Source organism: Lithobates pipiens, unplaced genomic scaffold, assembly GCF_037356315.1.
Source record: "Lithobates pipiens isolate NorthernLeopardFrog02 unplaced genomic scaffold, aLitPip1_a1.2 Scaffold_8, whole genome shotgun sequence".
NCBI classification, from domain to species: domain Eukaryota; kingdom Metazoa; phylum Chordata; class Amphibia; order Anura; family Ranidae; genus Lithobates; species Lithobates pipiens.
In genome coordinates, this window is record NW_027507903.1 from 115,099,145 (window position 1) to 115,113,319 (window position 14,175).

The following is a 14,175-nucleotide window of genomic DNA, read 5'->3' on the forward strand; positions in this document are numbered from 1 at the left end:
GCTTTTTTCCCCAAGGTGGGGCATGCCAGATTTGGATCTCCCGGTTTCTCGACTCAGTCGGAAGCTACAGAGGTTTGTGGCCAGGCAAAAGGATCCCTGGGTGGACATCTGTTGATTTATGCCCCCCCCCCCCCACCACTCGAACTTCTACCACGTCTGCTTCGCAGAGTGGAGGCCGAGGGGATTCCAGTGATTCTGCTTGCCACAGATTGGCCTCGACGTCCGTGGTACGCCGACATAGTACAAATGATGGCGGATGTTCCTTGGCGGCTGCCGATGTGGGAGGACCTTCTGTTGCAAGGTACAATACTTCATTCTGCTTTACCGTTACTGGCTTTGATGGAATGGCTGTTGAAAGCCAGGTGCTAAGAGACAGAGGTCTGTCGGATTCGGTAATCTCCACTATGCTGAGGGCACAGAAGTCATCTTCTCTGAAGATTTATCATGTGTGAAGAGATGGGGTGGCGTCCTCCGTTTCCAAGATCCTGCTGTTTTTGCAGCAAGGAGTGGATCAGACTCTTGCCTTAAGCATCATTAAGGGGAAGATATCAGCAAGATTGGCTGTCTTTTTTTTTTTTTTTTCCAGCAACCCTTGGAGACTCATTCACTGGTGAGTATGTTTGTTCCGGGTGTTCGACATGTGGCCCCTCCGGTTTGACCACCGCTGCCTCCATGGGATTTGAATCTGGTGCTCTTGGTGCTTTAGAAACCGCTGTTTGAAAACATTATTGATGCTCTCAGAAAGTAGTCTTTCTAGTTAGTGGCTATTACATTTGCCAGGAGGGTTTCTGAGTTTGCGGCCTTGTCATGCAAGTCTGACTGCTTGGTCCTCCACAAAGATAAGGCGGTGCTGCGCCCACAGCCTTCGTTTCTTCCAAAGGTTGTTTCGGCTTTTCATCTAAATGAGGGCATTGTGCTTCCATCCTTATATCCTCGACTGTCACACCCTAAAGAGGTTGCTTTGCATTCTTTGGATGTGGCCTGGGCTCTGCAGGTGTATCTGACTGCTACGGTTCTTTTTTGGAGGTCGGACTCGCTATTTGTATTGGTGGCTGATCCGAAGAAGGACCTGACGGTCTCGTCTGCCACAATTTCTCGGTGGATCAGATAGATTGTGGTTCAGGCTTATGCCATAAGGAGGCGGGCGCCTCCCTTTCCTGCCACGGCACATTATACCAGGGCAATTGGTGCCTCCTGGGCTTTCCGACATCAAGCATCTGTTTCTCAGGTGTGTAAGGCGGCGACCTGGTTGTCCGTTCCACACCTTCACTAAATTTTACAAGGTTGATGTGAGCGCATCTTCGGATGCTTGCTTCGGCTGCAAGGTTTTGCAGGTGGCTGTTTAAGGTTGCAACTCCTCCGTTGAGGTGCTCTGGTTGTTATGGGTGTAGTTATTTTCTTGCTGTTCCCACCCCTCGGTTTTTTTTGACCCTGCTTGGGGATGTCCCTAAGGTCAAGATGAAGATGCTGTGTCCATCAATGAACGAAAGAGAAAATAGGATTTTTGTAGTTGCCGTAAAATCCTTTTCTCTGAAGTTCATTGACGGACACAGCACCCACCCCTTCTGTTTGTACTGCTTTTGACGAACTGAGCTGCTGGATGCAGTGTGAGGGGGTTATAGCCGGTAGGACCGCCCCCCTGGGCGGTACTTTGCAGTTTTGTGGTTTTTAACACTTTCTGCCTAGTCCTCTCCTAAAGGGGTGATATAACCCTAAGGTCAAGATGAAGATGCTGTGTCCGCCAATGAACTTCAGAGAAAAGGATTTTACGGCGAGTATAAAAATCCTATTTTTTCTGTTAACCATTTAAGCCCTGGACCAATTTGCAGCCAAAGGACCAAGCCCCTTTTTGCGATTCGGCACTGTGTTGCTTTAACTGACAATTGCGCGGTTATGCGACGTGGCTCCCAAACAAAGTTGCCGTCCTTTTTTCCCCCACTAATAGAGCTTTCTTTTGGTGGTATTTGATCACCTCTGCGTTTATTTTTTGCGCTATAAACAAAAATAGAGGGAACAGACGATCATGACAGCCAAAGTAGGAAGCACGGGGAGAGGATTGTTTACACAGACCTCTCCTCGTTCTTCAGCTCTGTGACCCGATCGCAGGACACCAGCGGTGATCGGGTCTGCTGGTCCTGTTGCCAGGGTCACAGAGCTCAGGATCGGGTCGGCGGCACTTAAAGAGCAACGTACCGGTATGTGCTTGTGCTATTGTGCCGACGTATATGTGCAGGAGGCAGTCCTTAAGTGGTTAAACACCATTGGTGATAAAACAGTCTCATTGTAATCTGCCAGGCTGATCTGTTATTGGAGTGAACTATCTTTTTTTTTTTATACCAAGCATTGCCAAACTTTGTTTTTTCATGTGCAAATTGACTAGAAGTTTGGTTATTCAGTGTTTGTCAGATCTCCTTTCAAATGTCCAAAATTAAAGTTTAGATGGTTTAACCAATTCTAAGGTTGCCAGATTAAAGTCTGAACAAAGTATTTTGGTAACTTGCTGACATGTTCTTTACATGTACAAATCAGTATTTTCTGCTAGAAGATTACTTGGAATCCACCAAACATTTTTATTTAATCAGAGGCCCTAGAGAATAAAATGGTGGTGGTGTTTTAAATTTGTCATACAGTATTTGCGCAGCAGTTTTTCAAATGTATTTTTTCGGGGAAAAAATACACTTTTAGAATTTTAGTATGCAATATAATGCCCATTTGTTAGGTAAAATAAAAAGATGTTATGCTGAGTAATTGGATACCAAACATGTTACGCTTTAAAATTACGTACGTCTGTGCAACATCAACAAACGGCTTAACTTTTTTTCTATCCATAGGCGACCTTTTAAAACCCTTTACAGGTTACCACTTTAGATTTACATAGGAGGTCTTCTGCTAGAATTGCTGCCCATGATCTGACATTCCTGATGATACCTCACATGTGGGACAATCGTGTTCTGGACCGACGCTTGCATTTGCCTTTTGCGTGCAAGCATTTATTTTATTTTTACACTGTCGCTTAAAATTGTTTTCTATAATATATAATTATCTCCTGCGATAGGCGGTGACAGGTACGCTTGATGGAAAGATCTGGGGTATTTTAGACTCCAGATGTCTCTTCTGCCCTTAAAAGCATTTGATCACATAATTGTGATTAAATGCTTTCCCCTATTTAAAAATGGTGTGGTTTAAATCTGGGGAAACCCAAAGTGATGTATGCTCATCACTAGGGATGTGCCCGATGTTACGTAACCAGGTGGCCCCACCCCCCTCTGACACTACGGGAAAACCATAGGGATGTCCCTGTCTGTCAGAGGGGGGGCGGGATCTCCCAGCAACGTCACCGTGTGGCCCCACCCTCAGTTAAAAAAGAGCTGTCACCTGAGAGTCATTATGGCGGGTGCCTCCCATGGAGGCAGGTCGGTTGCATTTTTTTTCTTTTTCGGTCTGTCGGCGGAACAAGAGAAGAAGACGACTTTGTGGGACAGTTTTATTTATTTCTATTTAATAAGCCGTGTCGTCATTTTTAAAATTTTTTCACTTTTTTGTGAAATGGTAGGGGTACATTTGTACCATTTCACACGGGGGGGCTGATATCTGGGGGTCCAGCCCCCTGCCTGCAGACCCCCACAACCACCGGGTGAGGGGATGAGGCATGGTGTTTTGGGGGGGTACCCCAAAGCACCCTCCCCATGTTGAGAGCATCCGCCCTGGTACCGTTCAGGAGGCCTGCCAGGTTGCGTGCTCGGATTCTTAATTTATTTTATTTTTTTGGCGCAGGGTTCCCCTTAATATTCATACCAGACCTGAGGGGCCTGGTATGGAATTTGGGCGGACCCACACACATAAATTTTTTTTTTTTTTGGTTCGGGGTTGCCCTTAATATTCATGCCAGATCCGAAGGGTCTGGTTATTGACTGTGGGGGAATCCCATGCCGTTTTTTTCAATGACTTTTATGTGTATTGCCGGGACTGACAATTCATTATAGCCACGAGTACGTTTAAATTACTTTTTTTTTCCTTTAGAAATGTAATTTTGCTCTCCGATTGTTCTAAACTCTAAACATGGGAAACATGCGCCACTTTACAGGCATACTATAGACACCCTCCAAGTATGACATTTTTAGGAATATGTCACTTTTATTGTTTCCCTTTAAGCATTCTTAAAATCGCTGGTCCCTAATATATCAACGCAAAAGTTTTAAAAATGGCCTTTTATGTCCCCTGGGGCAGGACTCGGGTCCCCAAACACTTTTTATGACAATAACCTGCATAATAACCTTTAAAATTAGCACTTTTGATTTTTCATATTCGTGTCCCATAGACTTTAACGGTGTTCACGCGTTCGAACAAATTTTTTGCCTGTTCGCATGTGCTGCTGCGAACCGAGCCAGGGGTTTGCGGCTCATTCCTACTCATCACATCTGGTTTCCTATATCGGGGACGATCCGAGCTGTTCCAGTCTCCGATTACCTTTATGATCCGTTGGCGGAAGTGCCAGCTGGTTGCGCGGGAGGTTGCATGCAAGCCCAGTAAAGCCGGGGTGGAAGGAACATCCCCTCCCGCTGCTTGTAAAAGCAATCCAGTGGCTAATTAGCCGCTAGGATTCCTTTTACCAGAAAGCCGACCATCGGCTCTAAAAACAATACTGGGATGCTGCAGCTTCCACCCCCCTAAATACATACCTGAGCCCGATCTTTACCCAGTAATGTGCACAAGAGCTTGAGGCCCTCTCTCTCATCATCATTTCAGACTCCGCAGCAGAAACCATTGGCTCTTGCTGCTGTCAATCACAGCCGGTGAGGAGACAGCGGGGGGCAAAGTCCAGCCCTGCTCTGTGTTTGTCTTGAACACAGATCTGGTTTGGCAGCGAGCACGCACAAGTGGCCCCATAACAAACGGCTTGCTATGGGGGCATTTGACAAGGGTTAGGGGCCAGGAGGGCAGGCGGGGACCTAAGAGGAGGATCTGGGCTACTCTATGCAAAACCATTGCACGGAGCAGGAAATTGTATAACATGTTTGCTAAAAAAAAAAAAAAGAGAACCTTTGCTACCATTCTTTTATTTGCATTGGTAATGCTCATGTGCATTAGACACTGGAGGTTATTTACTAAAGGCAAATCCACTTTGCACTATAAGTGCACTTGAACGTGCAGTTGCTGGACATCCAAGGGGGACATACAAGGAAAATAAACATCATTTTAGTTTGCACATGTTTTGATGATAAAATCAGCAGAGCTTCCCCTTATTTCAGATCTACCCCTCAGATTTACAGCGACTGAACTTCCAGGTGCACTTGTGGTGCAAAGTGGATTTGCCTTTCGTAAATAACCCCCACTGTGTACAATCCAAGGACAAGAGGGGAGGAATAACACCTGGGTGAGGAATTTATAGTGGAAAGGTGCTGTTCTGGAGCCTTGGTGAGATATAGTCAGGTCCATAAATATTGGGACATCAACACGTCTAATCTTTTTGGCTCTATACACCACCACAATGGATTTGAAATGAAACAAACAAGATGTGCTTTAACTGCAGACTTTCAGCTTTAATTTAAGGGTATTTACATCCAAATTAGGTGAACGATGTAGGAATTACAACAGTTTGTATATGTGCCTCCCACTTTTTAAGGGACGAAAAGTAATGGGTCAGACTAACAATCATCCATCCAACTTTCACTTTTTAATACTTGGTTGCAAATCCTTTGAAGACAATTACAGCCTGAAGTTTGGAATGCACAGACATCACCAGAATCTGAGTTTCATCCCTGGTGATGCTCTGCCAGGCCTCTACTGCAACTGTCTTCAGTTCCTGCTTGTTCTTAGGGCATTTTCCCTTCAGTTTTGTCTTCAGCAAATGAAATGCATGCTCAATATGATTCAGGTCAGGTGATTGACTTGGCCATTGCATACCATTCCACTTCTTTGCCTTAAAAAACTTTGCTTGCTTTCGCAGTATGCTTTGGGTCATTGTCCATCTGCACCGTGAAGAGCCGACCAATGAGTTCTGAAGCATTTTGCTGAATATGAGCAGATAATATTTCCCGAAACACTTCAGAATTCATCCTGCTGCTTTTGTCAGCAGTCATATCATCAGTAAATACAAGAGAACCAGTTCCATTGGCAGCCATACATGCCCACGCTATGACACTACCACCACCATGCTTCACTGATGAGGTGTTATGCTTTGGATCGTGAGCAGTTCCTTTCCTTCTCCATACTCTTCTCTTCCCATCACTCTGGTACAAGTTGATCTTGGCCCCATCTGTCCATGGTCCATTGGTCTCATCTGTCCAGTATGTTGTTCCAGAACTGTGAAGGCTTTTTTAGATGTTGTTTGGCAAACTCTAATCTGGCCTTCCTGTTTTTGAGGCTCACCAATGGTTTGCATCTGGTGGTGAACCCTCTGTATTCACTCTGGTGAAGTCTTCTCTTGATTGTTGACTTTGACGGGTGTATCTTCACCAGGGAAAGAATTCTTCGGTCATCCACCAAAGTTGTTTTCCGTGGTCTTCTGGGTCTTTTGGTGTTGCTGAGCTCACCGTTGCATTCTTTCTTTTTAAGGATGTTCCAAACTGTTTATTTGGCCACACCTAATGTTTTTGCTATCTCTCTGATCGGTTTGTTTTGTTTTTACAGCCTAATGATGGCTTGCTTCACTGTTAGTGACAGCTCTTTGGATCTCATATTAAGAGTTGACAGCAACAGATTCCAAATGCAAATAGCACACTTAAATTGAACCCTGGACCCTTTATCTGCTCCTTGTAAATGGGATAATGAGGGGATAACACACACCTGGCCATGGAACAGCTGAGCAGCCAATTGTCCCATTACTTTTGGTCCCTTTAAAAAGTGGGAGGCACATATACAAACTGTTGTAATTTCTACACCGTTCACCTGATTTGGATGTAAATGCCCTCAAATTAAAGCTGAAAGTCTGCAGTTAAAGCACATCTTGTTTGTTTCATTTCAATTCCATTGTGGTGGTGTTAGCGTCAAAATCATTAGATTTGGGTCAATGTCCCAATATTTATGGACCTGACTGTAGGTAGCAGGCTGAAGTTTGTCTGCTGGCCTCAGCCCAAAGTTCAGAGATTGTTTGTGTGGACTTTGATCGTAGCTTCCCACTACATCTTGTAACTGATAAAAATGTTTTCATATTTTGCAGCCTCTAAATAATGAGAGTGGACGTATAACTATCACTAGCAAAGAAAACATTACTGAGCTGAAAATCGTAAAGCTGGAAATCAACGAGGACCCTGGTGTGTACATATGCAATGCTTCAAATTCGGTTGGTAATACAACAAGCCGCATCATCTTGAGAGTGCGCAGTCACCTGGCTCCGTTGTGGCCCTTCCTTGGCATTGTAGCAGAAATTGTCATCTTGGCGGTTATCATTGTTGTGTATGAGAAGCGCAAAAGACCAGACGAGGTTCCAGATGGTAAGAATGGCATAATGTAATTGTAATATATATCCAATCTTTTACTACATTATAGGAAAGGTGTTTTGGACAAATAAAAGCATATCAGAATACCAGAGAGAGAAAAAAGGAAAGGCACCTGCAAATAAAGTTGACTTGCACCAATCTGATCTTTTAGTAGAGACTCAGTCAAAATTATGTTTGGCTACATGATGCTTGAAGATGTCTACACAGTGTGTGTGTTTTAATTATTATACCATATATCATAGACACTTGTTGCATTGTAGTGGCATTTCCCACAGGCCTTAATGAATTGTGAGGTATTGGAGTCCTATTAAGATGAGGATTAATTTATTTTCAGTGTATACTTAACACTTGTTTAACTGCAGGGAGTGCAGCTTTCCCTGACCCATGCCAAGTGCCTGTAGATGACCCCATTATGACTTGTGTCTTCCATGCAGAGACTTATGAAGCCTAAAAGAAAAGGATGCTGTGTTAAGGATGATATGATCACTTCAATAAGCTGCCCTTTACAATAACATCAGTCACTCGTGTTCTCATCCAGTCCAAGGCTGCATCATCACTTTTACTCGCATATCAAAAAACAGCCTAATAAAAATATTTATTTTAACTTTATCATTTTAAGATTTATCTTGAAATTATTGTATTGTCCTCTTCTGGTTCCCGTATGCAATTGCTTTGGCTAGTACATATGCCACCAGCCAAAAGTTACCAAATTTAAACTTTTGAAGACTGAATTACAAAATGTAGTAATTTTTCTTTCTCTCACAGTAAAAAAATGATGCATTATTATGCATTGTTTAAATCCTGATCAAATTTACCAGTTAAGGACCAGAAGGATTTGCCCCCTTAATGACTAGGAAATTTTTTGCGATATGGTATTGCGTCACTTTAACTGACAATTGCGCGGCCGTGCGACGTTGTACCCAAATAAAATTTGTCCTTTTTTCACACAAATAGAACTTTCTTTTGGTAAAATCTCTGCGTTTTTTTTTTTTTTACGCTATAAACAAAAGGACCAACAATTTAGAAAATAAAACAATATTTGTTATTTTTTGCTATAATAATTATCCCCAAAAAATGGTGGCGATTGGCGTTGTGATTTTTTTTTTTTTTTGCGGGACTGTGACATTGCGGCAGACAGATCGGACACTTTTTTGGGACCAGTCATATGTATACTGCGATCAGAGTTAAAAATAGCCACTGGTTACTGTATATATGTCACTGGCAGGGAAGGTGTTCACACCAGGGGGCGATCAAGGGGTAAGGCTTCATGTACACGGGGTGTTGTTCAACCTCTCCTGAATGGTTTAACTTGACAGCTAGAAACTGGCGTCTAAAAACGGCCATTTAGCCGTTTGTATCTAGAAGTGGTTTCTTTTTTTTTTTTTTGTTAAAATAAAAAACATCTATAAACGAAACACTGTTAAACGCGAGTTACCGCGTTTAGCAGCGTTTGCAAGCTATTACAGGCTTGGCATTTCAAATGCATCTGAACCCATTTTTTTGCGTTAAAAAAAATCTTCTCAACTGCCTAGAACTACTATAAATTACCCTGTGTACATCTACTGATAAGATAACACAGGGGAGAGTTCAGGGGCAGCTGAAAAAAATGCCTAACTACTGCTAAGCGTCCGTTTACCAGCAGCAGTTTACATGAGGTCTTGAGTGTTTCATAGGCAGGTGTTTCTAACTGGGGGGGAGTGTAGTGACTGGAGGATGAGACGGAGATCTGTCTGTTTACCTTAAAACGGTGGTCTGCCCACCGCTGAAAAAATTAAAAGCCAGCAGCTGCACATACTGCAGCAGCTGACTTTTAATAATAGGACACTTAAATGTCCTGGAGTCCAGCGATGTTGGCATCACAGCTGATGTTTCAATCAGCTGTCGGGTGCTGCCGCCTCCATTGCGAGTAAGGGAACCCGGCAGTGTAGCTTTACGGCTTCACGCGGGGAACCCTACTGTGCAAAGCTCTGCTCCTCTCTTCTACTGGTTCACCGGCCAGGGAAGGAGAAGGGAGCCCGAGCGGTGACGCAAATATCCACGGCTGAGGCTCTCGGATGTGTGGCACCGGAGGGGGGAAGGAGTACAATGAGCTGAAGTTCCACTTTTGGCTGCAACTCTGCTTTAACAGTTCCCCGTTCTGTGTCTCTCATGACATCGTGGCCACCAGCCAAACACATCGCCTCCGGCATTGCGCGCGCTCCCCTAGTGGTCTTAAAGCGGCCAACGTACAGGTGTGGTGATTCGCCAAGGAGAGCCAACCTGCCGCAGTACAATTACGACAGCTGGTCCTTAAGTGGTTAAAGAACAGTGTTGGATAAATTTAAATAGCTGCCCTATTAATAACAGACTCCTTTAAGTTGTATATAACTCTGGCACCTTTTTATTATATTGAGTAGCAGAAAGAAGATCCGATTTTTTTTTTTTTTTCACTTAAAGTTAAAAGGAAATATCCTGGTCATCTCTGCCATAATGTATTTGATGTGTTGCTGCGCAGCTTAACTAGATTACACTGTTACATATTAACCAAACATAAGAAGACTTCTACAATTGTAGTGCAGTAGGTGTGTAGTGTAATCAATAACTTTAATGCCAGTTCAAGTATTGCTCTTTAGTGTAACCTGAATTTTTCTTTGCATTGTCTTATAAACACTGCATTTATCTTTCAAAAAGAAAGGTATGGTAGGCTTTAGAAGTCTAAATGTTATTTGTTGCCATCAAGACTTGTGCATACATCCACGGATACCAACATCATAAGCAGTCCCCAACTATGCTTCCTTGACAGCATGTGCTACAATAAAAGTGTTACCTTTACAGATATATGTACCTGGAAGAAGAAAAGTCTAGGTGTTGCCTAAGGCCCCTTTCATGCGGGCTGTCTGATCAGATCCGCCTGTCAGTTTTTCAGGGGAACCTGATCTGACCCTCCAGTCTCTATGTAGCAGCGGATGTCAGCAGACACATGTCCACTGACACCCACTGCCATCCGATTCAATGGCGGTGGATCTGACCCTCCAGTCTCTATGTAGCAGCGGATGTCAGCAGACACATGTCCCCTGACACCCACCGCCATCCAATTCGATGGCGGTCTTGTTCCCCATGTGGCTGATGTATCGGATCGAATAGAAATGGACAGGCGGTTTGTTTACATCCAATTGCCCCATAAAGTAGAATGGGACTGCGTCTGCTCTGCATACTGGAGCGGACACAGACCTGTCATCCGCCAGATCAGCGGCGAGATCCCCCCGAGCAAGCGGATTCTGCTCCATGGAGGCGCCCGTGTGAAAGGGACCTAAAGCAGTCAAATGAATCCCTTGTAGAACTGGTTTAAAAATCCAGAACTGCTGTGTATGGGCAACACTCCTGCTTATTAGTAGCATACCTCTGTTTAGGTTTAGCACTTGGCCTATTTGAAACATATTAACAGTATATCATTGCAAAAGAATGTGTCTGTTGTGATTAACAATGTCACTCACACATTTCTTCCCTTTACGTGGTATATCTGGTAAGTTTGTGTACTATATGCTTTTAAGTAACGCTTCTCTGCAGGAACACCCTAATGTCACATTTTCTTTGTCCTGAGGTTTGTATTATATCTGAGCCCTGGTGCCAGCTTGCTGTGGGCATGAAACACACTGTTGAAATGACTGCATGGTCATATGGCAACTTGAAGGGGTAGCACAGTATTCCCTCTGCCAATATCAAAGTTTGCTAAAGCTTTTCACAAAGCTTTTTACCTACATACCATAAGGTTTTTTTGTCTTGTTTTTCTAGTTAAAGCTTAAAGGCAGGGTTTGGCAATATGTAAATCTTAGCATTGCTTTTATGAGATTAGTTTGCTCCCTCCCCCCACCCTTTGTCTAGAAATTCAGCAGTGCTTTTCATACTCGAGCATGAACTTGAGGTGTGTTCTCTCTGGCTCAGCTTTCCCTTCACATAATCTGTTTATATACCCATGCATTTTTTGCATAGGTTTTAGTTAACTAGCTTCAGATTCTGCTTAGCTACAGATTCTTTATTTTTAAAAGTTTGCCATTGCTTCCACCTTCAGCGAACCAGTTATATGGATGCAGTAAGCTATGCATCTCTGTGGCAAAGTAGGCAGCTGCAGGAAAAATGTTGAAGTTCTGCTTATTTCAACATTTCTGGTGGGTGTTGGTCACTGGCCTGCTCGGTAAGACGGTGTATTCAAAGGGAACTGACTTATTGAGTCAAAGAGTTCAACATTTCACTTTTAACCAAACTGCCTTCATTTCCATCTTGGCAATTGTACAAACTAATAAGCTGGCTGTATTGGCCTAGCCCTAGACTGAGCATACTTTTCCCATTTCTGTACAGCAACAGACCTATTGGGAGAGGTATCGCTCAGAACTAGTGTGAACTGTTTGGGTGGAATTTGAAGCTGTATAGTTTCATTCTGTTTTCCCCTCTGGACTAGTAATTGTGTTGATCATTAACCAGAGGCCTGAACTCTTCAATTTTTCACACGGAAATATATGGTGTGTGTGCATGGGTGTGTGTGCTAGGATTCTCCCTTTAAGCATAGTTTCCAGCATGATGCACTGCAGCTTTGTCTGCCATTTGAAAAGGGTTCCCTTTTATTGGCAGTTCAGTGTATCCTGCTGGTTTACCTGGGCACTGCCTGAATAAACTTGCTCTTCCTTTCACCATTGCTTTGTATCCGCTTCACATTTTGCTTGCCTCCTTTCTCAGCAACACAGATTGGATCACTCACTCCATTTCTTTACTCCCAAAGTGTTTTTTTCTTAAGTTTTCTTTACTTTGTTGGTTGGGAGGGGGAATCCAGGGAGGCAGCTTCTCTAATGATTCTTGTCGGTTACTGTGACTTTTTTTTTCCCCCCCTTCAATTGCATCAAACCTTAAATATTATGGTGGTAAGTGCGAGTTTTGCATGCTTTTCCAGTTTGTTTAATCTCGCTTCCGTTGTTGGGATTGCTCAAGCCCATGATGTTAACACTTGGAGTTTCCCTCATCCACTTTCACAACTAATTTTCAGTTTCTTTTGGTTTTCTTGTTTGTTTATCCTTCGCTATGTTTTAATAAAAACAAAAAAAGCAGGTTTTTTTTTGTAATATCCCTTACTCACAGCCTGCCCCTACCTGTGTCCCAGCCTGAAGTGAGTTCTTGGCCTGTTATGGTACTGGGTCAGTAAAAAAAACTAGTGCAGAAACCACAGAACCCAGCTGTACAACTTTTGACAGATATTTTCACCTTCCTAGGATTGCCTGTTTAAATCGGTATTTAACCCAAATCCAGAAATGTAACATATTGCAGGTTACCAATCCTTAGATGTGGTGGCTACATTTGTTTTCTTTTTTTGGGACTTTTCCCTCTGTTTTCACCTGGTGATCCAGCAAGTAACACACCCTCCTGTATTAGTGCCTTCACTCTGGATGACAGAGCAACGGAATTCCCTTTTGGACCATAACATTCTTAATCTGGGGGAAGGGAGGATTTGATGGAATTGACTAACAAAGTTAGTTAATTTTTTTTTAAATGAAGGTCTTGCGTAAATAAAAGCTGGCCATTGTGAGCACCCCTGTCAGTGTTAAATGGTTTGTCTCAACACTCCAACTGCTACATCTGCAGGATGGTTTGTTCTGTTTGAAAACAGACTTACTAGCTGGATCACCAAGTGGAAATAAAGGAAAAACTCTCTAAAAAAATAAGATTCTTCTCTGTAGTTAATAATTTTTAATACTTTTGTTACCCCATGACGACATTTCTAAAAGCACAACTGCAGAGGGAGCTATTGAGAAACTCCTTCTCAGATCTGATAGAAATATAAATGGCTTGTTTCCTGTTCTTTGCCAAGTTGACCAACAATGTTTCTGATTTTCAGTTCAGTGTATCCTTTATAGATTGGGCAGAGCCATGTAGTTAGGCAGTCAGATGATGCATATTAAGCACCCTTTGCAGTTCATATCAACAGCTATCTAAAAGGACAATTGTATTCAAAACATAGGATAACTGGAAGCATATTTTCAGCCACACTGTACACCCCTGAGGGGTATGTAGATAAAACCCTTGCCCATAGGGCCTTCTCTTGAGGTTTAAATGCCTGCATTAAGCAGCCTGTAGCTTTATCTCCTTTTTCTAAAAATGCACTGAATGTGGGCCTGTTGAAATAAAAAAATAAAAATAAAGTCTAGTAGTTTAATGTTTTGCCCACTGTATATATTTTAGAGAGCCATTGTGTATGGTATGGAGCCTTTTCACAACTGTTTAAGTTTTTACTGTTTTTTTTTTTTTTTCCTCCCCCCAACATTCCTGTAAACTGGAGCTGAGTCAGTGTGTGGGCACTAGATGGAGCTAGAGAATGCTTTTGACTTTATATAGTATTAGATGAGGTGCTAACACACAAGACTCACTTATATACATTGGTAAATGATACAGTACCACTGACAAGCTACTGTGGCATATACAGGTACATCTCCTAAAATTGGAATATCATCAAAAAGTTTATTTATTTCAGTAATTCAATTTAAAAGGTGAAACTCGTATATTTTATATAGATGCGTTACACACAGAGTGATATATTTCAAGCATTTCTTTCTTTTCATTTTGATGATTATGGGTTACAGCTAGTAAGAATCCAAAATTATGTATCTCCGAAAATTAGAAAATTACGTAAGATCAATAAAAAATTATTAATACAGAAATGTTGGCTTACTGAAAAAGTATGTCTTTGTACAGTATAGGATGCACGCAGTTCTTT

General features: G+C 42.6%; 1 protein-coding gene across 2 annotated transcripts in view; it reads left to right on the forward strand.

Annotated features, from left to right (window-relative positions):
* NPTN (neuroplastin) overlaps positions 1-14,175 on the forward strand; it is a 124,231-nt gene that overhangs the window by 90,037 nt on the left and 20,019 nt on the right. For both annotated transcript variants that reach the window (XM_077473779.1, XM_077473780.1), the window contains one exon: positions 7,160-7,433. In XM_077473779.1, coding sequence (XP_077329905.1) covers positions 7,160-7,433 — 274 coding nt within the window. The remainder of the gene's footprint in view (positions 1-7,159; positions 7,434-14,175) is intronic.